Raw genomic sequence first — 27170 nt, forward strand, 5'->3', positions numbered from 1 at the left:
TCAAGTCAGCGCAGTCTAGCAGAGAGGTAGATCATGACCAGTAACCTGACTAGAATTGTTCACGGGTGTAGCAGTTTGCCACCAATAAGGGCAATGGATATATATATATATACACATTCCGAGCTAATGGGACACAATGTACTTTTAATGTGAAAGCTCAACAAATCGATGTGACGGATAGATATGGGCCAGGATGAGAAACAATGAGCAAGACTTTAGCTCACTCAAAATTCATTCACTTACAGAGATAGCATTTAGATTAAATGTACCTGATGTTAAAGTACCAAAGGAGATATATTCTAATGTTTACATACAATTCTGTATTAATTTTATGAGAACATTAAATGGTCCTCTTTTTACATCTCTCTACTTTACCAACTTTTGGTTGAGTTATTGCCAAAATCTCATGTCCCATTTCACAGCAATAACAAAATAAGCTACTTAAATATTTTACAGCTGTTCCAAGTAAATAGGTTCAGGCATCAGACTGGTGTGCATCCAACTTTCGCCATTTAGTTCTCAAGACATTTGCCAAGTAATATCTTGAACCAATTACCTGAATTAACTGCTCCACTTGGTTTGCCATGTAATGGGTCTAATACTTGGGGCCAACTTGCTGATTCCATTCCAAATGGATCCTTTATCACTTTCTCAGCCACAATGCTTTTAGTTAAGGCTTGTTGAATGGAAAAGAAAAAGTCAGACCAGAAGGAAAATGGCAAATAAATCATGTTTGGTTTCCTGTCAAACCTTAAGAAATCTCCTCGAGTGATTTCTTGACAAGAAAGCTAGATTTAACCTAAAAATAGACGTTTCTTTAGTTTAATGTGCAGTTGGTAGGCTGTTTAATCATCCTGTCTTTATTCATTCAATTAATTGTACAAATATTACACAAACTTGAAATAATATTTATCACTTGCATAATAGTCTTCTCCAGTAATCAATTTTTGAATGTTTTCATGCTTTCTAAATAAATATTCAAGATTCGGCCTTAGGAAAAAGATGTACCTTAAGAATAAAAAAGAGGAACAGGCCCTTTGGCCCCCAAGTCTGTGCCAACGCATGATGTCTTTCTAAACTAAAGACATTTTGCCTTTACGCAGTCTATATTGCTCTAATCCCTGCTTATTCATGTATCTGTCGAGATGCCTCTTAAACGTTGCTATTGAATCTGCTTCTACCACCATCTCTGGCAGTGCGTTCCAGGCACTTACCACCTGTTATGTAAAAAAGCTTGCCGCTCACATCTCCTTTAAACTTTCCCATCTTTTACCATAAACCAATGTCCCCTCGTAATTGACATTTCTAGCCTGGGAAAAAGACTCTAACTATCCATTCTATCCACACCTCTCGTAGTTCTGTGACCTTCTATCCGGTTGCCCTCAGCCTCTGATGTTCAAGTGAAAACAAACCAAATTTGTCCTCATAGCTAACGCCTTCCAAACCACGCAACATCCTGGTAAACCTTTTCTGTGCCCTCTACAAAGCCTCCACATCCTGTGTAGTGTAGCGACCAAAATTGTACATAGTATTCCAAATGTGGCCTAACTATAGATGTCTATACAGCTGCAACATGACTTGCCAATTTTTATACTCTATACTCCGACCGATGAAAACAAGCATTCCATACACCTTCTTGACCACCTTATCCACTTGTGTTGCTGCTTTCAGGGAAGTGTGGACCTGAATGCCGAGATCCCTCTGTGTGTTAATGCTTCTAAGGGTTCAGCCATTTATTGTATACTTCCCTCCTGCATTTGACTTTCCAAAATGCATCACCACGCATTTGTCCAGATTAAATTTCATCTACCATTTCCCCACCCAACTCTCCAGCCTATCCATATCCTGCTGTATCCTCTGGCAATCCTCCTCTCTATCTGTAGCTCTCTCAATCTTTGTATCATCTGAAAACCTACTAATAAGACCAGCTACGTTCTACATTCTACTCCAAATTATTAATATACTTTACATACAACAGAGGTTCCAGCGGAACACCACCTATCACAGATCTCTAGTCACAAAAACACCCTTCCACCGCTACTCTCTGTCTTCTATGACCAAGCCAGTTCTGTATCTATCTTACCAGCTCACCATGGATTACATGCGACTTCACCTTCTGTATCAGCCTGCCATGAGGGAACTTGTCAAAGGCCTTGCTAAAGTCCATGTAGAAGTCAATGTTTCACAAAACTGAAATCTTGCACTTAGAATCAGAATGGCTATAGCACACAGAGGCCAGAAAACGTCCAGACAGGATTTTAGCAAGAACAAATCAGCTGTTCCTACTCCCCTACCCCGTAGCCCTGCAAAGCGTTTCACTTCAGATGAAAATCACAGTTGAATCTGCCTCCACTATACTTATGATGTGGAGATGCCGGCGTTGGACTGGGGTAAACACAATAAGAGTTTTAACAACACCAGGTTAAAGTCCAACAGGTTTATTTGGTAGCAAATTCCATTAGCTTTCGGAGCGCTGCTCCTTCGTCAGATGGAGTGGAAATCTGCTCTCAAACAGGGCACACAGAGACACAAAATCAAGTTACAGAATACTGATTAGAATGCGAATCTTTACAGCTGATCAGGTCTTAAAGATACAGACAATGTGAGCGGAGTGAGCAGTAGGCACAGGTTAAAGAAATGTGTATTGTCTCCAGACAGGACAGCCAGTGAGATTCTGCAAGTCCAGGAGGCAAGCTGTGGGGGTTACCGATAGTGTGACATGAACCCAAGATCCCGGTTGAGGCCGTCCTCATGTGTGCGGAACTTGGCTATCAATTTCTGCTCGGCGACTCTGCGCTGTCGTGTGTCGTGAAGGCCGCCTTGGAGAACGCTTACCTGAAGATCAGAGGCTGAATGTCCGTGACCGCTGAAGTGCTCCCCCATAGGAAGAGAACAGTCTTGCCTGGTGATTGTCGAGCGGTGTTCATTCATCCGTTGTCGTAGTTTCTGCATGGTTTCCCTGATGTACCATGCCTCGGGACATCCTTTCCTGCAGCGTATCAGGTAGACAATGTTGGCCGAGTTGCAAGAGTAGGTACCGTGTACCTGGTGGATGGTGTTCTCACGTGAGATGATGGCATCTGTGTCGATGATCCGACACGTCTTGCAGACGTTGCTGTGGCAGGGTTGTGTGGTGTCGTGGTTACTGTCCTCCTGAAGGCTGGGTAGTTTGCTGCGGACAATGGTCTGTTTGAGGTTGTGCGGTTGTTTGAAGGCAAGAAGTGGGGGTGTGGGGATGGCCTTGGCGAGATGTTCGTCTTCATCAATGACATGTTGAAGGCTCCGGAGGAGATGACGTAGCTTCTCCGCTCTGGGGAAGTACTGGACAACGAAGGGTACTCTGTCCACCGCGTCCTGTGTTTGTCTTCTGAGGAGGTCGGTGCGGTTTTTCGCAGTGGCGCGTCGGAACTGTCGATCGATGAGTTGAGCATCATATCCTGTTCTTATGAGGGCATCTCAGTGTCTGGAGGTGTCTGTTGCGATCCTCCTCATCTGAGCAGATCCTGTGTATACGGAGGGCTTGTGCGTAGGGGATGGCTTCTTTAACGTGTTTAGGGTGGAAGCTGGAGAAGTGGAGCACCGTGAGATTATCCGTGGGCTTGCGGTACAGTGAGGTGCTGAGGTTACCGTCCTTAATGGAGATGCGTGTGTCCAAGAATGCAACCGATTCCGGAGAGTAGTCCCTGGTGAGTCTGATGGTGGGATGGAACTTGTTGATGTCATCAAATAGTTGTTTCAGTGATTGTTCACCTTGAGCCCAAGGGAGAAAATGTCATCGATGTATCTAGTGTATAGCATTGGTTGAAGGTCCTGTGCGGTGAAGATGTCTTATTTGAACCTGTGCATGAAGATGTTGGCATATTGAGGTGCGAATTTGGTCCCCATGGCTGTTCCGTGTGTCTGGATGAAGAACTGGTTGTTGAAGGTGAAGACATTGTGGTCCAGGATGAAGCGGATGAGTTGTAAAATTGCATCTGGAAACTGGCAGTTGTCGGCGTTGAGTACAGAGGCCGTTGCAGCAATGCCATCATCGTGGGGGTGCTGGTGTGGAGTGCCGAGACATCCATTGTGACGAGGAGTGCTCCTGGTTCAACTGCTCCATGTGTGTTGAGTTTCTGTAGGAAGTCCGTAATGGCGCGATAAAAGCTGGGGGTTCTTTGTACAATGGGTACATCCGCTTCATCCTGGACCACAATGTCTTCACCTTCAACAACCAGTTCTTCATCCAGACACACGGAACAGCCATGAGGACCAAATTCGCACCTCAATATGCCAACATCTTCATGCACAGGTTCGAACAAGACTTCTTCACCGCACAGGACCTTCAACCGATGCTATACACTAGGTACATCGATGACATTTTCTTCCTTTGTACTCATGGTGAACAATCACTGAAACAACTATATGATGACATCAACAAGTTCCATCCCACCATAAGGCTCACCGTGGACTACTCTCCGGAATCGGTTGCATTCTTGGACATACGCATCTCCATTAAGGACGGTCACCTCAGCACCTCACTGTACCGCAAGCCCATGGATAACCTCACGATGCTCCACTTCTCCAGCTTCCACCCTAAACACATTAAAGAATCCATCCCCTACGGACAAGCCCTCCGTATACACAGGATCTGCTCGGATGAGGAGAATCGCAACAGACACCTCCAGACACTGAAAGATGTCCTCATAAGAACAGGATATGGCGCTCGACTCATCGATCGACAGTTCCGACGCGCCACAGCGAAAAACCGCACCGACCTCCTCAGAAGACAAACACGGGACACGGTGGACAGAGTACCCTTCGTCGTCCAGTACTTCCCCGGAGCGGAGAAACTACGGCATCTCCTCCGGAGCCTTCAACATGTCATTCATGAAGACGAACATCTCGCCAAGGCTATCCCCACACCCCCACTTCTTGCCTTCAAACAACCGCACAACTCGGCCAACATTGTCTACCTGATACCCTGCAGGAAAGGATGTCCCGAGGCATGGTACATTGGGGAAACCATGCAGATGCTACGACAACGGATGAATGAACACCGCTCGACAATCACCAGGCAAGACTGTTCTCTTCCTGTGGGGGAGCACTTCAGCGGTCACAGGCATTCAGCCTCTGATCTTCGGGTAAGCGTTCTCCAAGGCAGCCTTCACGACACGTGACTGCGCAGAGTCGCTGAGCAGAAACTGATAGCCAAGTTCCGCACACTTGAGGATGGCCTAAACCGGGATCTTGGGTTCATGTCACACTATCGTTAACCCCCACAGCTTGCCTCCTGGACTCGCAGAATCTCACTGGCTGTCCTGTCTGGAGACAATACACATTTCTTTAACCTGTGCCTAATGCTCCCTCCGCTCACATTGTCTGTATCTTTAAGACCTGATCAGCTGTGAAGATTCGCATTCTAAGCAGTATTCTGTAACTTGATTTTGTGTCTCTGTGTGCCCTGTTTGAGAGCAGATATCCACTCCATCTGACGAAGGAGCAGCTAATGAAGGAGAAAGCTAATGGCATTTGCTCCCAAATAAACCTGTTGGACTTTAATCTGGTGTTGTTAAAACTCTTACTCGACTATACTTAGGCAGTGCATCCCAGATCCTAACCATTCGCTCAATTAAAATGATTTTCCTCATCCCATCATTGCTTTCTTTTGCCATTTATCTTAGATCAGTGTTCTCTGGTTCACCTGCAAAAGAGAAGCGTTTCTCTCCATCTAGGCCCCTCATTTTTTTAAAATGGCGGTACCAAGGTATTCCCTGGGAATGGGCACCTTGTTCCTTGGGCAATGCCAGGGCACAGGCTGGCACTGCCAGGATGCACATGCCCAGGGGGCACCCCACCGTGCCCCCCCCCCCCCCGCCCCCCCCTTCTGATTACTCCCACTTTTCACTCCAGCGAGGTGGGAGAGGCTAGCGGGCCTGGAGAATTCAGTCCCAGGCTCGCTAACAGCATTTAAATGATAAGTAAAATATCATTTAAATACTAGCCCCGCCTCCCTGCTGATTTCTGGTGCGGAGCAGACCGCTAGTGGGGTGTGAACATTCACGGGAATCTGTGAATTGCCCCCTGTGCAATTCTCCCAGCCTGCTGTGCCAGAAAACTAACACAGCGGGATGGGAGAATTGCCCCCCTAAACTTCTATTCCCTTGCCTACAAGACTAATTCATCTCTGCATACCTATCTCATTGTGGAAGTCAGATCAACTGGAAAGGTTAATTATTCAGCATTAGTTCAGCTTACTGACCTGTGAAGGAATTCACCATTGCACTTCAATTCTCGTCTCTCAACACAGTGAAACAATAATTCTCTACCCATGGGCTTTATTCTGTAATTAATTGATTAATCCCCTTTATTCGTCTATGAGTGAAATGGAGGCTACGTTGCAAACCTCCTCTCACATTTGAGTGTGTGAAAATAAACTAATCCTCGGAGCTTGCCCCATCTCAAGTTTGTTGTGGAAGTATTAATTGATATTGGATCACAGTAGAACGGAGGGGTTGGAAATATACCAACGCTTATAAAGGGAGAAATCAAAATCAAAGCATCTTTCTGTTATGGACAGATGGTGAGAGGAGAAATCAGGGCTGTTTAAATTAAATCCCCCCCCCCCCACCACTTTTCGTAATACCTATCACTCAGCCAACATTATATCTATGCTGCTACTTTCTTCTTTATTCCATGGGCTTGAACTTCGCTAGCAAGCCTATTATGTGCAACATAATGTCTTTGGAAGTCCATGTACACCACATCAACCACATTACCTTCAATGACCTTTTCTGCTTTCCACCAAAAAATAACTCAATCAAGTTAGTTAGACCACAATTTGCCTTTAGCAAATTCACATTGGCTTTTCTTAATTTATCCACATTTGTCAAACTGGCTATTAATTTTGTCCTGAACTAAAATTTCTAAAATCATTCCCATGACTCAGGTTTAACTGACTGACAGCTATAATATTTACCCAACATACTTTGCTGAACAAGAGTGTAATATTTATAATTCTCCTATGGCATACCCTGCTGTATAAAAGAAGATTGGATAACTATTGCCGGTGTCGCCACAACTTTCTCCCTTACTTCCCTCATCCTATCTGGTCCTGCTGATTTATCAGCTTTAATGTGGAGATGCCAGCGTTGGACTGGGGTAGGCATACTAAGAAGTCTCACAACAGGGTTAAAGTCCAACAGATTTATTTGGTAGCATGAGCTTTCGGAGCGCTGCCCCTTCATCAGGTGAGTGCTACCAAATAAACCTGTTGGATTTTAACCTGGTGTTATCAGCTTTAGCTATAAACAGCCTCTCTCATACCCTCTTATCATCAATGTTAAACCCATGCAATGTCTCAACTAGCTCATTTTTAAACCATAACTTTGGCAATGGCTAGTGGCGTAACTAATACAGAACAATGTTGCTGTATTCTAATTATCTACTGAATTCTTCACAAAAAATATTACATAAAAACAGTAAAATCATTTTGTGAAATCAAACTCAACCCACAATTGTCCACAAATCTTTGAATAATCTCTTCAACATTAGTAATACCACCTTATTTACAATATAAAAGGCAATGTTTTTTATTAATAGATTTCATAAACTGAGATAAAGTAATGTTGACTTTCACAGAATAAATGCTGAAGGATATATTTTGGGCATTCTTATACAGTACATAAAAACAATTTGTTCTTAACTATTTATTATGAAATGCTCAGTGCCACACCATCGGCTGAAATTATTAATTCAAGCTTTAATAGTACATCTGTCTCTCCAAACACATTACGTAGGAAATTTCTCAGGAAGAGCTCTATCAACCTGATTACAGCACAGAGGCTGAAATTAATCAATGATGCCCATGACTTTAAAAGCATCTGGATACAATTAACTTAGAAAATGCCAGTCTGCCATGGCTTATAGACTAGTGGGCAGCTCAGTCCTTATCCATTCTGGCAGCATACGTTACCTACAAAACAAACCAGGGCAATTTAATTTTGCACCACTCACAATTTAGGGGCATTTTCATGGCTGCTTCGACAATTACATTTTTCAGTTAGACAGCTCATCTTAAGTATTTTTCAAGTTGGTTCGTTGTGTGGAGAATAAATCATGTCTTATATTTGTACCAAAGGAGCCAACATCTTCCTGATTTTACATTTCAAGGGACTCATCTACCTTGTTGAATTTTTTTCACTTCAGTGAGGAAGCTGATGCAGTACTCATCATCTGGCAGCTCAAAGAGGTAGTTCGTTTGGTCCCCTTGTATACGGATCCTACATAAGCCTAAAAAAAAATCAAATTAATCAATCAATCACAGAAACTGTTGGCAGTGACTAACAGTGCTCAAATAAAATGTGTGAAGTTTGGGATGCCAATAAGGAAAGCATCTGAATTCAGGAGGTAACCGAATCATGCTTTGACTATAGTGGCAGTAAAACAGGGAGAGTTTGGATTGAGCAGGGCAACAAGGAATGGAGTTGGCTCCCTTAATTTGTCTGGTGTAGTCCAAATGGCATAGTGGTTAGCACTGCTGCAACATAGCGCCAGAGACCCGGGTTTGATTCCCGGCTTGGGTCACTGTCTGTGCGGAGTCTGCACGTTCTCCCAGTGTGTCTGTGTGGGTCTCCTCCGGGTGCTCTGGTTTCCTCCCACAGCCCGAAAGACATGCTGGTTAGGTACATTGGCCATGCTAAATTCTCCCTTAGTGTACCCGAACAGGTGCTGGAGTGTGGCGACTAGGGGATTTTCACAGTGGATTCATTGCAGTTTTGATGTAAGCCTACTTGTAACACTAATAAATAGAAAAAAAAAGAACAAATAGTTAAGGAGAGAACGATAGCAACATGGTTACATTTATCTAACATCTTCCATGTCCTCAGGGCATTACGTCAAATGAATTATTTTTGAAATGCAGTCACTTCAATGTAGACAATTGCATCATTTATGTCATACATAGCAATGAGGCAAAAGATGAGTAAATCTTTATTTTGGTGAGGTTAACAAAGAATGTTAGCCAGGGGAGACTCCTTCTTCAATATATGCTACGAATCTTTAACGCCTGCTTGAATTAGCAGATCATTCAGATGAATCCTTGCTTTAAACATCCCAACCAAAGGACAGCACTTTGAACAATGCAGCACTCGACTGTCAGTTTAAATTACGTTCTCTAGTCCTGGTATTCTTCAGGGTCAAATGTGCCATGAAGTGAACCATGTTAACTCTAGTAATGCATCACACAGCTTAGAAATTCCCGCATGTCTTTCCATCAACTGATCTTGACCCAGGGAGACAAGCAAAACATTTTAATATTGGAAGATGGACACAACTATATCAGCTTAATTAGAAGCACACAGACTGACTAAGGAGAGAATTCACCTGCGTTTGAACACTGCCAATCATTAGCAGCACCCAGGGAACAAGTGATTGGATACCACTCAGCATTTTTGAAGAGTGAAATGCATACAGAAGGTGTGTTTTCCCCTTAAAAGCTTAAGCTGTAAAGAAGCTGAACAAATCTGCAGGGACCCTGCTTGGAAGATAATTTTGTTTAAAATAGCTGACAGAGGAAGATAAATGACTCATAGGAAGAACATCCTTCAACTGGCCTAAAAGTAAATTATTGCTGGGCAAACTGACCAGCTTGGTTTCTAAGAACCATGAGCAGAAGTTGAAACCTAAATATTGTTATGTTCATCATTTCCAATGGAGGAAAGCAAAGCTTGGGACAAATAGGAAGCTGATCTGGGTACCGGTGAGCAATTTGTTCTCAACTAGAAGTCTCTTCTATATTTGGATAGGAGCAATCAACACAGTGGGGCAGGGAGGATTTTCTCATCCCGCCACCACAGGAATCGGTGTGGGCAGGGGGCCGACCATGCAAAAGTCTGTTGACCTTAGGCAGGATTTTCTAATTCTGGGGCAAGCGATGACGGAAAATCCCACCCATAGGGCCCAATTTTACCATCAAGTTGCACCCATTTTCATGCGCGAAAACTTGGTAAAGTCAGACATGAGGCGAGTAGCGCGATCCGTGCCCACTGCCCCTTTACCAATTGCCGAAAATGTCCACCGTCTGGACCACGCCCAAAGCAGGCGTGACGTCAATTTAAATGCATTTGCATGCATTTAAATTGATTAAATGGGCTGCACGCCTAAACTTACCGACACTTCCTCCTTTACCACTGCGTTCGCCCGTCCAGATTTGGGGCGAAACAGACATGGTCCACAAAGGTCCGATTCGGGTGCGCCAGCTTCTGAGGAGATAAGATTAGAGCTTCCAACGGGTCTCTAACTCAGATTGGTTGGGGGGGGGGGGGGGGGAAGAGAGAAGAGGTGGGGAAGAGAGGATCCGCTGCCACTCTGTGCGCGGTCGGCGGGGGGGGGGGGGGGGCGGGGGCGGGGCGGGATGGGGCAAGGGCTGCAATCAGTCTGGGTAGCTGGGGGGTGTGGGGGGGGGGGGGAGATGTGGGAATAAGGAGGGGCAGTTATGTTGTGGGGGTTGGGGCAATGTCTGTGGGGGCCAGGGGAGGCATTATCCAGCCCGGGAGCAATGTGGCAGGGAGCGTTTTTTTATTGTTTTACTGCGCACGCGCAGTTGAAGACTCCAATCGGAGCTGCAGCGTTTCGGGTGCGATAAGCCCCGCCCATAGGCTTCTGCAGTGAGATTCAGAATCGTTGATTTTTTTTCAGGCAGAGTGCGTATGGGCACACCTGAGAACGGGTCTAAACTTGGTGGAGTTTTTTGAGGAAGTGACAAAAACGGTTGATGAAGGAAGGGCCATGGATGTCGTCTATATGGATTTCAGTAAGGCATTTGACAAAGTCCCACATGGCAGGTTGGTTAAGAAGGTTAAGGCTCATGGGATACAAGGAGAAGTGGCTAGATGGGTGGAGAACTGGCTTGGCCATAGGAGACAGAGGGTAGTGGTCGAAGGGTCTTTTTCCGGCTGGAGGTCTGTGACCAGTGGTGTTCCGCAGGGCTCTGTACTGGGACCTCTGCTATTTGTGATATATATATAAATGATTTGGAAGAAGGTGTAACTGGTGTAATCAGCAAGTTTGCGGATGACACGAAGATGGCTGGAATTGCGGATAGCGAAGAGCATTGTCGGGCAATACAGCAGGATATAGATAGGCTGGAAAATTGGGCGGAGAGGTGGCAGATGGAGTTTAATCCGGATAAATGCGAAATGATGCATTTTGGAAGAAATAATGTAGGGAGGAGTTATACAATAAATGGCAGAGTCATCAGGAGTATAGAAACACAGAGGGACCTAGGTGTGCAAGTCCACAAATCCTTGAAGGTGGCAACACAGGTGGAGAAGGTGGTGAAGAAGGCATATGGTATGCTTGCCTTTATAGGACGGGGTATAGAGTATAAAAGCTGGAGTCTGATGATGCAGCTGTATAGAACGCTGGTTAGGCCACATTTGGAGTACTGCGTCCAGTTCTGGTCGCCGCACTACCAGAAGGACGTGGAGGCATTGGAGAGAGTGCAGAGAAGGTTTACCAGGATGTTGCCTGGTATGGAGAGTCTTAGCTATGAGGAGAGATTGGGTAGACTGGGGTTGTTCTCCTTGGAAAGACGGAGAATGAGGGGAGATCTAATAGAGGTATACAAGATTATGAAGGGTATAGATAGGGTGAACAGTGGGAAGCTTTTTCCCAGGTCGGAGGTGACGATCACGAGGGGTCACGGGCTCAAGCTGAGAGGGGCGAAGTATAACTCAGACATCAGAGGGACGTTTTTTACACAGAGGGTGGTGGGGGCCTGGAATGCGCTGCCAAGTAGGGTGGTGGAGGCAGGCACGCTGACATCGTTTAAGACTTACCTGGATAGTCACATGAGCAGCCTGGGAATGGAGGGATACAAACGATTGGTCTAGTTGGACCAAGGAGCGGCACAGGCTTGGAGGGCCGAAGGGCCTGTTTCCTGTGCTGTACTGTTCTTTGTTCTTTAAAAGTCAGATCTGAAACACTCCCAGATTCAAGTCTGCCCAGCACTTAGAATCAAAATGGTAAAATCGGGCCCATTGTTTCTAGAGTGATAGAAGATATCATCTTCTCTCCTAAAGAGGAAAGTAGGCTCATTCTGACTAGGATAGTTCAGTATGTGGTTGGTCTGTCATTTTCGTAAGATTATGCGTCATTACTTCAAGGCTGCCATGTTTGACTTTTAAAAATGTTTTTCATGGGCTGTGGGAATCACTGACCAGCATTTGTTGCCCACCCCTAACTAACCTCAAACCGAGTAGCTTGCTTGGCCATTTCTAAGGACATTGTTGTGTGTTTGGAATCACATATAGGCCAGACCAGCTAAGGATGGCAGATTTCCTTCTCTAAATGACATGAGTGGGCCAGATGCATTTTCATAACAATTAATGATAGCTGTCATGGTCACCGTTAATGAGACTAGATTTATATTCCAGATTTATTAACCAAATTCAAATTCCACCAGCTGCTGGGGTGAGATTTGAACACATGTGGCCAGAGCAAGTGCCTTAAGATTACCAGTCCACTACGCCGTCTCCCCTTCACCTAGGCAAGCATTTAGTATTTAGATAAATTGAGAGTTGGAGTACTGTCTCTGCCATATAATAGATCACCCTTATTTCACTAATTTATGTATTTACACTTCAAAGTCCAAAATCAAGAAAGAAAATTCCAGATGATGGATTAGAATAAATGGGATGCTGAGAGCTCAGGAGACCAAACCAGGTGTGGCAGCAAAAGGCCTGAGCAACCCGTGGGCCTTAATACACAAGAGGAACAAGGAATCAGGTGTTGGGAAGCTGGGGGGGAAAACTGTTCTGGTAACAGCTAGACCGAAAAAAACAAATTATATCTCCCAGAATCAATTAAAACTGATCAAACTGGTACAGTGCTTGTAGGACGAATAATTCTATTTTCAGTATACTTGTTAAAAAAATGAAGACTATCTGAAAGCAAAAAAGCTTCACTGCTCTGCCTTTACATTAAAATTTCATAAAAGTTATTAAAAAGTACTCACGTGTAAAAGGGTCATCTATTAAAAGTGCCTCCTCGGCCTCTGAAAGGATGCAAAATATTCTTAGTTATGGTAAGTACCTGAGTTTATTGCACGAGATATAGCTGAAAATTCCCTCATCATTAGAACATATAGTGCTGAATGTTAAAGAATGTGTATAAGGAGAGAATTCCAGAGAGTGGGATCAATGTTGTAGGACTGAAGAATGTGGGAGGGGAAGAATGATCAAGGATAGGAGGGGAAGGGAATGGCAATGAAGAGATTTGAAAACAAAGCCAGATTCAAACTCAAGATGCTGAGAAGAAGTCAATAAGAATGGAGGTGATAGGTGGGCTTATCAGGAAAAGAGCAGCCATATTTTCAAGTGTTGGAGTCAATTATGGATAGTGATGGGGGTGGGAGTATGGGTGGGAGTATGTATGGGGGACATTAGAGAAACTGAGGTGAAGTTAACTAAAATGTGCATAAGGGTTTCAATGGCAACAACAAAGAATGCAGGTCAAAATCAACAGCCCTGGAATTGAAAGGCATCGGATTTGAAACTCTGAGTTGAACAGGATACCATGGTTTTACATTTCTTAAACAAGTGGCTTTAGTGAGAGAATAATGTCAATGACAAAAGAACAACTGTGGCATTGAGAAAGAACATTGTGAAGGTCAAGAAAAAAAGAGGGGGCAAGAATAGATTATTGGGGAGCTTCTGGAGAGGATATTGTGATTTGGAAAGAAGCCATTGCTGAATATATGCTGGTTGTGTTTGAACATAAGAACATAAGAACATAAGAAATAGGAGCAGGAGTAGGCCATCTAGCCCCTCGAGCCTGCCCCGCCATTCAATAAGATCATGGCTGATCTGACGTGGATCAGTACCACTTACCCGCCTGATCCCCATAACCCTTAATTCCCTTACCGATCAGGAATCCATCCATCCGCGCTTTAAACATATTCAGCGAGGTAGCCTCCACCACCTCAGTGGGCAGAGAATTCCAGAGATTCACCACCCTCTGGGAGAAGAAGTTCCTCCTCAACTCTGTCTTAAACCGACCCCCCTTTATTTTGAGGCTGTGTCCTCTAGTTTTAACTTCCTTACTAAGTGGAAAGAATCTCTCCGCCTCCACCCTATCCAGCCCCCGCATTATCTTATAAGTCTCCATAAGATCCCCCCTCATCCTTCTAAACTCCAACGAGTACAAACCCAATCTCCTCAGCCTCTCCTCATAATCCAAACCCCTCATCTCCGGTATCAACCTGGTGAACCTTCTCTGCACTCCCTCCAATGCCAATATATCCTTCCTCATATAAGGGGACCAATACTGCACACAGTATTCCAGCTGCGGCCTCACCAATGCCCTGTACAGGTGCATCAAGACATCCCTGCTTTTATATTCTATCCCCCTCGCAATATAGGCCAACATCCCATTTGCCTTCTTGATCACCTGTTGTACCTGCAGACTGGGCTTTTGCGTCTCATGCACAAGGACCCCCAGGTCCCTTTGCACGGTAGCATGTTTTAATTTGTTTCCATTGAGATAGTAATCCCATTTGTTATTATTTCCTCCAAAGTGTATAACCTCGCATTTCTCAACGTTATACTCCATTTGCCATATCCTCGCCCACTCACTCAGCCTGTCCAAATCTCTCTGCAGATCTTCTCCGTCCTCCACACGATTCACTTTTCCACTTAACATGCAGAAATAAATTCAAATGGGTGCATATGGAAGGCAAAAGGAAAGTCTGGGTAGTTGACTACATGAAACGCTGAAGATATCATTGAGGGAAGAAAGGATGATTCAGCCCAATCCCATCACAATGCATGTTATTCTTGACTTTGGTCAGATGTCCAAGGCAGCCTGAAGGAATTTGAGAGAACAGAGTTACTGTCTCGAGTCTGGATGACCCTTTGTCAGAGCAACATTAGCTCTGACGAAGGGACATCCAGACTTGAAACATTAACTCTGTTCTCTCTCCACAGAGGTTGTCAGACCTGCTGAGATTTTCCAGCATTTTCTGTTTTTGTTTCAGATTCCAACATTCGCAGCATTTTGCTTTGATCTTATGAAGGAATTTGAAAATAGCATTTTGGGAGAGCTGGGAGGGGACAGCATGTTCAAAAGAGCAGCTAGATTTAAGACAGAACGTGTAGTTTGAACATGCAAGTCTTTGAAGAGAAAGCAATGACGGGGGGGGGGGGGGGGGGGGGGGGGGGGGGGGGAGGAGGAATCAGGATATTGAATCTAATGATCAGACATGATCATGATGAATGGTGGAGCAGGCTCAAAGGGCCGAATAGCCTACTCCTGCTTCTAGTTACTACGTTTCTATATGTCAAATGTGATTTAAGTTTGTCCACCTTGGACTTAAGGAAGCAGTGACAACAACGTGGCAGAAGTCGAATAATCTGGTGGAAACAAAAACTTTCATGGAAGAGTCAAAAAGAGAAGCTGAGGAATAGTAGTATTATGGTTGGTGGGACAAAGGAGTAAGAGCCGGGAATCTCAGAGATTGAGGAGATTTTTTATCCCCCTTAGGAGTAGATAAGGAGAGTGGTAGAGTTGGATAAATTTGGAGGAATAGGCTGGTATGCTTTTGAGAAAGTACTCATTAATAACCTAAGCAAGTAGCTTTGTCATATTTTCAAGATAATTTCTGCTTCTGCTCCCAATCTACTTACCCATTGTGCCCTTAACCCATGTATCTAGATCGCTTCTTTCTATGGGTATCAGGATGTCCAGCAAGTTGCCTCCATGACCAATACATTTTTAAATTTGTTTATTGGGATGTGGGAGACGCTGGCTAAGCCAACGTTTATTGCCCATCCCTAGTTGCCCTTAAGAAGGTGGTGGTGAGCTGCCTTCTTGAACCTCTAGTCCCTGAGATGTAGGTGCACCCACAGTGCTGTTAGAGAGGGAATTCCAGAATTTTGACCTGGCGACTGTGAACAAATGGCGACTTGGAGGGAACCTCCGGATAGTGAAGTTCCCAGGTATCATCTGCCCGTGACCTTCTAGATGGTAGCGAATGTGTCTCCTGTAATGTACACTGAGTTCTCATTTTTACCACTGAGCAAAGATGGTCTTTACTTGTGAAAACATTGGTTCACAGAAAGGGGGCAGTGGTTCGTCACATTAGTTTCAGATAGATGTGGATCCACAAGATAAATAGAAGGAGGAAAACAATCATTGCCAAACATCCTTGTTACTGGTCACAGCCCTAGTTCTTATTTTCCCCCCAAAAAACCTATGTTAGCCAAGAAGATGAAAAAATTGCTTCAAATATGCAAAAATCGTCAACATACAGGCAGGCAATCTTCATTCAGGCCTCTGCTAGAACCACTCCTAACTGGATGCTGATGCGTGATTGAGATCGGGGCTTTAAGATCCACATTTATCTTCCCTTTTACTTTGAGTGAGGCATTGGGTTATGCTCAGTAATTGTTCAACGATATAGCTGAGACCATGCAAGAATTGCAGACTCAAAAACCCACATCTTGTTTCTCCACGTCATATTACATTGCATCATAATACCAAATTCAAATCATTAAATCAATTTACTCACATTTATTCAACTTGGTTTAAATGGAAAACAAGAATACATAATCACAGAAGGCAGAGTAGGATTAAAATTAAGAAAGTCAAGAAGATGAAGGAGACACATGACATGCATAGACAGCTGGGATCAAGTGGATCCCTTGAAGAGTATAGAAGGTGTAGGAGCAGAGTTAAGAGAGAAATCAAGAGGGCAAAAAGGGGACACGAGATTGTTTTGGCAGATAAGGCAAAGGAGAATCCAAAGAAATTCGACAAATAGATAAAGGGCAAAAGAATAATGAGGGAGAGAGTAGGACCTCCTAAGGATCAACAAGATCATCTATGCGTGGATCCACAAAAGATGGGCGAGATCCTAAATGAATATTCTCATCAGTATTCACTGTTGAGAAAGGCATGGATGTTAGGGAACTTGGGGAAATAAATAGTGATGTCTTGAGGAGTGTACATATAACAGAGAAGGAGGTGCGACGGAAGTCTTAAAGCGCATCAAGTAGATAAATCCCCGGGACCCAATGAAGTGTAACCCAGGACACTGTGGGAAACTAGGGAGGAAATTGTGGGTCCCCTAGCAAAGGTATTTGAATCATCGATAGTCACAGGTGAGATGCCTGAAGATTGGAGGGTGGCAAATGTTGTGCCTTTGTTTAAGAAGGGCTACAGGGAAAAGTCTGGGAACTACAGGCCGGTGAGCCTCACATCTATAGTGGGTAAGTTGTTAGAAGGTATTTTGAGAGACAGGATTTACATGCATTTAGAGACGCAAGGATTGATTAGGGGCAGTCAGCATGACTTTGTGAGTGGAAAATCATGTCTCACAAATTTGATTGAGTTTTTTGAAGGGATAACCAAGAAAGTAGATGAGAGCAGTGCAGTTGATGTTGTCTACATGGATTTTAGCAAGGCCTTTGAGAAGGTACCACATGGTAGGTTGTTGCATCAGGTTAAATCTGACGGAATCCAGGGTGAGGTGGCCAAATGGATACAAAATTGGCTGGATGACAGACGAAAGAGGGTGGCTGTAGAGGGTTGTTTTTCAAACAGGAGGCCTTTGACCAGTGGTGTGCCTCAGGGATCTGTGCTGGGTCCACTGTTATTTGTCATTTAAGTTAATGATTTGGATGAGAATTTAGTAGGCATGGTTAGTAAGTTTGCAGATGACACCAAGATTGGTGGCATAGTGGACAGTGTAGAAGGTTATCTAGGATTGCAGCAGGATCTTGATCAATTGGGCCAGTGAGCTGATGAATGGCAGATGGAGTTTAATTTAGATAAATGCGAGGTGATGAGTTTTGGTTGATTGAACCAGGGCAGGACTTACTCAGTTAATGGTAGGGCATTGGGGAGAGTTACAGAACAAAGAAATCTAGGTGTACATATTCATAGCTCCTTGAATGTGGAGTCACAGGTGGACAGAGTGGTGAAGAAGGCATTCTGCATGCTTGGTTTTATTAGTCAGAACATTGAATAAAGAGTTGGGATGTCTTGTTGAAGTTGCACAAGACATTGGTAAGGCCACACTTAAATACTGTGTACAGTTCTGGTCACCCTATTATAGAAAGGATATTATTAAGCTAGAAAGAGTGCAGAAAAGATTTACTAGGATGCTACCGGCTCTTGATGGTTTGAGTTATGAGGCGAGGCTAGATTGGGACTTTTTTCTCTGGAGCGTAGGAGGCTTAGAGGTGATCTTAGAGGTCTATAAAATAATGAGGGGCATACATCCACTAGATAGTCAATATCTTTTCCCAAAGATAGGGAGTCTAAAACTAGAGGGCATAGGTATAAGGTGAGAGGAGAGAGATCCAAAAGGGTTCAGAGAGGCAATTTTTTCACACGGAAGGTGATGAGTGTCTGGAACAAGCTGCCAGAGATAGTAGTAGAGGCAGGTACAATTTTCTCTTTTAAAAATCGTTTGGACAGTTACATGGGTAAGATGGATATAAAGAGATATGTGCCAAAAGCGGGCAATTGGGACTGGCTTAATGGTAAAAACTGCGTGGCATGGACAAGTTGGGCTGAAGGGCCTGTTTCCATGCTGTAAAGCTCTATGACTCTAAGAACACATTTTCCACTATTTTCTTTTTAATTGGGCATCATTGCAGATTAAAAATTTGTCAGAGCTGTTGTTCCATGTACCTTGTATTATGTGAAACTGGTTATTAATTGGGATCACTGTCTGACCAGCGATGGTTCCAACATTAGCTTCTGAAGTTGCAGATATGGATAATCTGGAAGAAACAGAATGACCTTTGATAAGTTAACGATATAACAATTGCAACAAGTTAATAAAAGCGTCTAAGGTTCCAACATAAAACAAGGTGCTAATGTGAGAATTGTAAATATAAGAATTTAATAGATCAAGCAGCATCTGAAACAAGGTTGATTTTTCCAGTCTGTGACCTTTCCTTCACAGACCTGAAACTTTAAATGCGGGTGGAATTTAATGCTCCCCTGAAGTGAGCTGGGAAATGGGATGCATATAATGGGCAGGAAGGTGCAGGAGACCGCATTGCCTTCTGATCATTACGTCTGGAGTGGGATGGGTTGAGGACATTCTCCCAGCCAGGAGTCAAGGCCAGGATTCTCCCAGCCTGCTGCACTGCTCGAGTACTGCAGTGGGCCAGGAGACATCAGCTGAGGATCTGTAGCAGGACTTGCAATCGTCCGGACGCGGGGTCGCAAGTCTCCCAAGGCCTATATTCCGACGTAATCAGCTTCGCACCAGAAATTGGGCGTGTGTGCGTGTGTCAGGGATAACATTGGTAGGCCATTAATTGGATGCCAGCAATGGGGGGTGCTAATGCACGTGCGCCAATCTCCCCACCGACAGATTGGTGCGTGCGCAGTGGCCCACTCAGCACTATGCCGCCGGCCTCTCGGGCGGGATGAGGCCCCTTATCACCATTAATCTCTCTGAGGCACTCTGTGATGCAGAATGCCGGAGATTCATTAAACTAGGTACGTCCCAAAAATGGGTGGGAAAATCTCCTGGGTGTGTTTTCAGGCTCCCCCCCGCCCCCACACACACTGCCTGCAAAAATATCAGCAGACCTGTTGCTCACTGCAGATGCCTGTGGGTGGGGCTTAACACACCCAAAACCCTGCAGAGGTAGGTAGTGTGCATGTGCAGGTTTCTGATGCTGCCCATGCGCATTAGCAGTAGCAGGGGTCTGACAGAAAAGAGAGAGCTGTCAAGCCCCTACTAGTGCAGGTTGTCTGAAGCAGCCACCCCCCCCCGACCCCCCCGCATTCGTGAGGGCCCGCAGCCCAAGATGCAGTCGCCACCGACTCCCCCCGCCACCCAGACAGATCGCGGACCACCCCTTCCCCCATCGATTGTGGACCTGCCGCCTTCCCCCCACTGATCCCTGCAGAGTGGCAGCGGGCCCCCTTGCCCTCCCTTCCCTCCACTGATCCCTGCAGAGTGGCAGCGGGCCCCCTCTCCCTCCCCTCCACCGATCCGTGCAGAGTGGCAGCCGGACCCCTCCCCCCACTGGCCCCAACCCCAAGCACTGCCCTGGTGTCAGGGTTGCACTGTCAGTCTGACACTGCCCAAGGGGCACCCCCACCTTGCCCTCAGCCTCTCTGGGGGGCCTCAATGGCCTCCGGTTCCACCGGCGAGGCCAAGTCGACTGCTCCCCGTTCATGGGGAGCATGTCTATTCCTCACTGGCGCGAACCTTACCCGGCGAGGTCATAAAGGGGGGTCTGGACAATTGAGCGCCGGGCTCGCTAAACAGACGCAAAACAGCACTATAATACATTTCCATATATTAACCTGCCTCCTGTCCATTTCCAGCGCAAGGCTGACCACGCTGGAAATGCGGCACTCGTAAAATGGCGCCAGTTGTGAAAACTGGCACCAATCGCGCTAAGCACTTTACGCCCGACTTTACTTCGCGCCGATGGTAAAATCACTCCCATAGTCTTTTTAGTGAGAATCCTGGCCCAACTGTCCCCTAGCCCGCAGGGCAACCCACTGGTATTCAACCAGCAGTGGCAGGGTCACATCCATGTTGGCATCTAAATCCGACGGAGAATGCCTGTGGCTTGGAGGTTGTGGAGGGAGAAGAGGGAAATCACTCCCACTTGTGAGCCCCTCCTGCCTTTTTAAACTCTCCTCCTAGACAAGGCCTCCATGATTGGCCCTGGTGATCCTGCCTCATCTTTCATCTAACTCTGATGATGGCCCTCCCAGCTGCTGGCACTGGAGAGCTTTTGGTCAGCAGCTCTTGGAAACAGGACATTTGCTCTAAGATGCCAAAGACCTTGTCACCAACCAGTTAGTGCCCGATTAACATCAAATTTGAATGGGGGGGGCGGTGGAACCGGGAATAGCCGCAGCACTGGTCCTCTAGTCAGTGGATGGGCCCAGTTACAAAACCATTTAATTCCGCCCTCTGTTCTCACTGCAGGGATGCTGGTAAAGCTGCTGATTATTTCTAACATCTGTTTTTATTTCAGATTTCCAGCGTCCACAGTTTTTCACTTTTGTAGCAAACTACATACATATATAGGATATATATGGCACAGAAACAGGCCATTCGGCCCAGATATCTTATGTTGTACCCCAAAACATGTTCTAGAAGGTTTACCTTACCTGCACTACAAAAATGTTTATTTCGAAACCCATCACAAGTTCTTCACAGAGAATGAAAGAAAATTCAGCAATCTAGTCATAAAATGCAGGAAAAACACCAGGCCTAGTACTGTGGGTGGCAGCCAAGAGGTACCTGCGTACTGCAGCTGTTTTCGTCATGATATCAAAAAAGTCATAGAGAGACATTTTGACAGTTTATCAGTTACAAAAAAAAATGGTGCCAGTTTCTTTATGGCAAAGATCACCTGCCATTGACTAAAGCAAGTTTCCTCAGTCTTCTGGCAGACTGCTCGGTTGAGATTATTTTATGTCAAGATTTTCCAACTTGGAAACAATAACATTAATGAGCACTCCCAATGACTTCAAAGGTGTACAAGCTGCAGTCATGAATGTTCCAGGTATCGACTGTCCCACACACTGCTGATAGTATTACTCAGAAGCAAACAGCTGCTGCGGAACATTTTATTAAAAAAGAACTGTTTTACTTGCAGCTACAATCGTAGGTGCAGTAATTCACAAATGATTCCAGTGATCACACCCAATGTGTGAGGCACGGCCAGAAAATCATTTGAGACTCCAACAGTACTGTCTATATCTCAGGCCAGAAGCCAGCTTGCCTCCATTACAGATATTATATTTCAAAGTATATCCATGCAGATGCCAAATAATCGGCTTCCAACACTGGTCCACTTTTCACAATTTAAGATAGTGCCCAATTTCAAGGAGGGCAGTGAAAACATTTCAAAGACACTCTGAAAGCCTCATTAAAAAGGAGAAGTGACGTAAGCAGAAGGAGGGAGTGTGCCTCCAATGCCCCTCCCCCAGCGCTGGTCCTCTCTGCCCAAAGCCCTGAGACTCCAGGATTGGCTTGCTGAATCACACGAGGAAACACAAATCATGAAGCTTGGAAGATGACAGCTTTGGTTTGAGGGACAAACAATGACTTTATGGAGCATTTTAAGATTCTCACTATGAATTGGATTAGGAGCTACTGAAATGCAAATCTTAAATAAATTATGAGCAAGTATCGTAGAAGGCGCAATACCTGCTCCTTTACCTCCTCCCTGCTCACCGTCCCAGGTCCTAAACACCCCTTTCAGGTTAAGCAGCGCTTCACACGCACCTCCTTCAATCTGGTCTATTGCATTCGCTGCTCCCAATGCAGTCTACTCTACATCAGAGAGCCCAAACGTAGACTGGGTGATCGCTTTGCTGAACACTTTCGATCCATCCGCAACAGGACCCTGACCTTCCTGTCGCTTGCCACTTCAACACACCACCCTGCTCTCCTGTCCATACATTTGTCCTTGGTCTTTTGCAATATTCTAGCGAACCCCAACACAAACTGGAGGAACAGCAGCTCATCTTCCAATTGGGCACTTTACAGCCTTCTGGACTGAACATTGAGTACAACAACTTCAGAGCATGAAGACTCTCCTCCACCTTCATCCCATTTATTTTATTTCATCCTATTCATCCATTTCATCATCCTTTCTCACCTCCATTTCCCACTTTCCATTCCAGCTCTCCTTCTTGCCCATTTCACCCCGCTCCTCCCCCCAACAGCCCTTTAACAATCTGCACCTCTGTTCTGCCATTCATGCATTCTGATCACTTGGACACTTTTTAAACCCCTTCTCAGCCTTCTGTATCCTCATTTACATTCCCTTTGTCCCATTCCACCCCTCCCTCACCCCTCATAGTATAATCTCCACTGATTCTCTTTGCTCTCAGTTCTGACGAAGGCTCTATTCTCTCTCCACAGATGCTGTCTGACCTGCTGCGGTTTTCCAGCATTTTCTGTTTTTCCAGCATCCGCAGTATTTTGCATTATATTAACAAGTATCTTTTGACTCTACCCCTTACATGTAACATCTCAAGATATTTTCCTCCCAGGCCTTGAACAATGCACCATCAGATGACGTAAAACACTGCCAGCTTCTAATAGTGGCCCAATTTTAATTATATATTGTTAGCATTTTAATTGTTTGATGTCCAGACATTGTTTGCTCTTCAGTAACTATACATTAATAAAATTTCACTCACTATATTGAAATCACAAAACAAATTGGTATTGTATCAGTCATTTGGTATTATCTTGAGCTCCAAATTCAGCGTTTGTTTATTTTTATTTATTAGTGTCCACAAGTAGTCTTACATTAACACTGCAGTGAAGTTACTGTGAAAATCCTCCAGTCGCCACATTCCAGTGCCTTTTCAGGTACACTTAGGCAGGATTTAGCATGGCCAATGCACCCAACCAACACGTCTTGTGGACTGTGGGAAGAATTGGAGTGCCCAATGCAGACACAGGGAGATCGTGCAGACTCTGCACAGACAACCAACAGCTTTAAAAATAAAGTTGGTCATAAGTACCATCAAATTATTCAAAAGAACTTGAGTGACGGGCCAGCTATTGATTTATGTATATTAACCAAGGAGAGGGTGGTTTTGAAGCATATATTAATTCAAATGGTATGTGTGCCTTGTTCAATCCCAGAGGCACTAGTTTTCTTAAAAAAATACAGTACTAACATTGAATCTTTACTTCCTCCGGAAGGGTTTAAATGTTTCACCCAGAAGAAAACGCCTTTGATAACATAGCTCATCAATAACTGAGATTTCTGTCTGGATTTTACATTTAATTCTCTGGTTTGTGGTTTGCATACAGAATGGTACCACTGTTTACAGGATGGCACCTATTATCTATAGATCATTGGAAAAAACATACAACAATTTGGGAAACAGTGAAGTAGAGCTCCTTGGAGCACCACTGCAGGGGCTGAAACACTGGGAAATACAAAATTAAGGTGCTAGAGCACAGCTGGAGGAAAGGTCTAACTAGATTTATAATTATTACAGATTTAATTATTCTCCTCACCTATCGAAAAAAGGTCATTCTCCATTTAATATAAAAGCATCTTTTACAACTGGATTGCTTTTCTTCTAACTAGGCTATTCAATATCAGAGTTTCTGACTTATCTCAGTGCTGCCAATTGCAGGTCTGGTGTGCTGGTCAAATGTAAACCCCCAACTAGTATCTCTGAGTTGCAGAGCTGTTTATCAAATGGACTATGAATCACAGGCACGTCCCTACTTTATCTTTGACTCAAGTCTCTCCCAAATTCCTAGGGCAAAGGAAATCAGAATAGTTCCTACTTGCACAAATACAGCTGTCTGCATTTGACATATGCCCAGCTGGCCAAAGTGAATACAACACCAAAATAGGTTAGAAACTCTCGAGAAATAAATGGTTTTGAATTAACTTTTGCACAATAGCCCCATACCTTATAATCTCTAGAGCTGAAGGAATCACACGAAAGGCAATTGTGATGGTGGCTAAGCGCAGATAATAAAACAAACAGACTTTTTACTAATTTCATATTAGTCACAAGAACATTAGACCACTTCAGATCAAATTCAGGTTGCATAGGCTGGAATCTGCTACTTTTCTGAAATGGAATTAATTTAATTAAGTACAATATTCTGACTTGCTGGAATATTTTAAGAACATTAGCTATCCCAAAGATGCTCCTCGCAAAATACAAAATTAAAAGGTACCAATGCGGAGGACATCAAAAGTTTTCAAAAAAGGTTCATAAGGTGTAAATCGCAGTAAATTCAACGCAACGGTTCATGCATGTTGTAGGACAAAGCATATTTTGTGCATGTAGTGTACAAGAAAGAGCATTTGTATATTATACAAATGTAATACAGTCCAAAGATGTGCGGGTTAGGTTGATTGGCCAGGTTAAAAAAAATTGCCCCTTAGAGTCCTGGGATGCGTAGGTTAGAGGGATTAGTGGGTAAAATATGTGGGGGTAGGACCTGGGTGGGATTGTGGTCGGTGCAGACTCGATGGGTCGAATGGCCTCCTTCTGCACTGTAGGGTTTCTATGATTCTATGTAATACTTATACTTTTAAATGGATTGCACTTCAAAACTATCCTTCCAGTTATTAATTTGAAAGTATAAATTTAAAAACCACAATAACACTATTGATGTTCCCTCATTTGGCACCAAGCATGCCCCTTTGGTAGCCGTCTAATTTGCAATTTTATATCACAGTACACATATTTGAACTGTTAAGAATTTTAACACTCTCACTATTTTCAATCTACATCTACATGCTATAAATTGCAATTGATCTGTACTAAAATGTATCCCATCTGAAAACATTACATTTCAGGGGGTCAACTGTCTACAGCATGAAAATCACTGATAATTTTCAAGTGAGGCCTGCTTTTAGCAAAATGCCCAAAAGATTAAATCTGAAGATATTTGATTCTGCTAGTAATTGCTAATGAGGAATGATTAAGCAGAAATAAGCAAACAGTTACATTTTTCAGTGTTGACATTGAGAAGCAAATATGACAAAAATCAAATAAATTCTGGTTTTCCTTATCGGCTTTTCTCTTTCACTACATTGAGAATACAGAACTAAAAGTAACATTTGTGACTACACAAAAAAATGTTTTAAAAAAACACTACACCTTACCCATGAAATTGGTTGATTAATGTTAGGAATGTTTGCAAGAAGTCTCCCTCAGAAAGACAGGCTTATCGGTGAGGAGCCCAAATTGGAAATTTCACCTGGGAATGGGCTGGAGTGAAATTTAACAAGGAAATTTGTTTGTACCCTCCTACACTGGAACTGCAGTGCCCCAAGCACAGCAGGAGACCCATATCACATGACACCAGATTGAAGGGACCAGAAAGTTCAAGATCCTGTGGAGAAAGACAGAAAGAGGGGATAGGAGGCAGACAGGAGAGGAGAGAGAAAAAAAAGAAACATGAGTTGTTTTCATGCTGTTCCTGTGCAACTACAATACCCAAGCAGGTAGAAAATTTACAAAATATCAGATGTGAACGGGTGGAAAAACTATTTTTTTCTAATTTTTCAATATCATTAAAATAACAATTCAGCAGAATAATACTATTTGAGGTGAGTTTCTTTGCACTGCTGAGGGACTTCAGGGTGTCACCCTGACACTCACCTAGGATGCTACAACTATATTTTGATGCTGATCTTTTGAGAGGTGGTGGTGGAAAATTTTTACCTGGCAATGCTACAACAATTTCTTCAGGATTGATGTATTACAGGAAAGGAAAAAAAAAATTCCTTATGGTATGTAAACTTAGAAGAGAAGGGAGGTTTTATGTGGAGAAAAACAAACAAATCTACTTGCAAATACCACAAACCCACTGTACAAGAGCAAACATAAAGTATTCTGAATGAAAAAAGGAAGAAAAACAACTTATATTTTGAGAAAGAAGATATTTTACTATCTTTTGATTTCAGTAATAAACAGAAGTTTTAAGTCCCACTTCAGCATCTAATAACAGGAAGAACAACAACATCAGTCCTGACAAATCTTTTGGATTTTGGATAAATCGAAGCCCCATTTGCCCTCCCAGATGGATCCAAAAGATCCTGCAGTACTATGTGAGAAGTGCAGGACTGTTCTCAAACAACACAATAAAACAAATTATTTGACTGGCACTTTTTCCTTTGTTACGCAATTCAAAATGTAATTGTCTGTGAAGCGCTTTGAGTCATTAAGCTCGTGAAAAGTGCTGCAATTTCATCATTTTGTTAATCCAGGCTGCCAATCAAATACAGTGCTAAAGTGCATTATTGGATCTACTTTCTTTCAATGAAAACCTGCAGTTAAAACCCAAACTGCCTGCTCATTGATGTAGAAGATTCTATGGCCCTATTTGATCAACAGCATGTAATTCAAAATTTTTAGGGAGGGATAAGAAAAAGATGCAAGTGATAACAGTAAATTCATTGCAACAGTTCATACATGTTAACTCACAAAAACATGTGGTCCAAAAGGACACTTTATATTGCATTTTTCCAACTTCCTAATATTTTAATGCTTAACTTTTAAATATTTCAAGATTATACTTCAAGTTATTACCTTGAAGCTACACACTTGAAACAGCATAAAGTACTTGGACCAGGATGATGTTGCCCTGCGTCACCAACCACACCCCTTTGTAAACTAAAATGATAACTTGA

General features: G+C 43.8%; 1 protein-coding gene across 3 annotated transcripts in view; it reads right to left on the reverse strand.

The window, feature by feature from the left end:
• Positions 1-27170, reverse strand: part of ocrl (OCRL inositol polyphosphate-5-phosphatase) — a 100086-nt gene that overhangs the window by 48448 nt on the left and 24468 nt on the right. For all 3 annotated transcript variants that reach the window (XM_078211526.1, XM_078211527.1, XM_078211528.1), the window contains exons 3-6: positions 18679-18770; positions 12998-13036; positions 8164-8271; positions 557-676 (exon numbers count right to left, since the gene is read on the reverse strand). In XM_078211526.1, coding sequence (XP_078067652.1) covers positions 557-676; positions 8164-8271; positions 12998-13036; positions 18679-18770 — 359 coding nt within the window. The remainder of the gene's footprint in view (positions 1-556; positions 677-8163; positions 8272-12997; positions 13037-18678; positions 18771-27170) is intronic.

The sequence above is a fragment of the Mustelus asterias genome, chromosome 4 (genome assembly GCF_964213995.1).
Source record: "Mustelus asterias chromosome 4, sMusAst1.hap1.1, whole genome shotgun sequence".
Classification (NCBI taxonomy): Eukaryota; Metazoa; Chordata; class Chondrichthyes; order Carcharhiniformes; family Triakidae; genus Mustelus; species Mustelus asterias.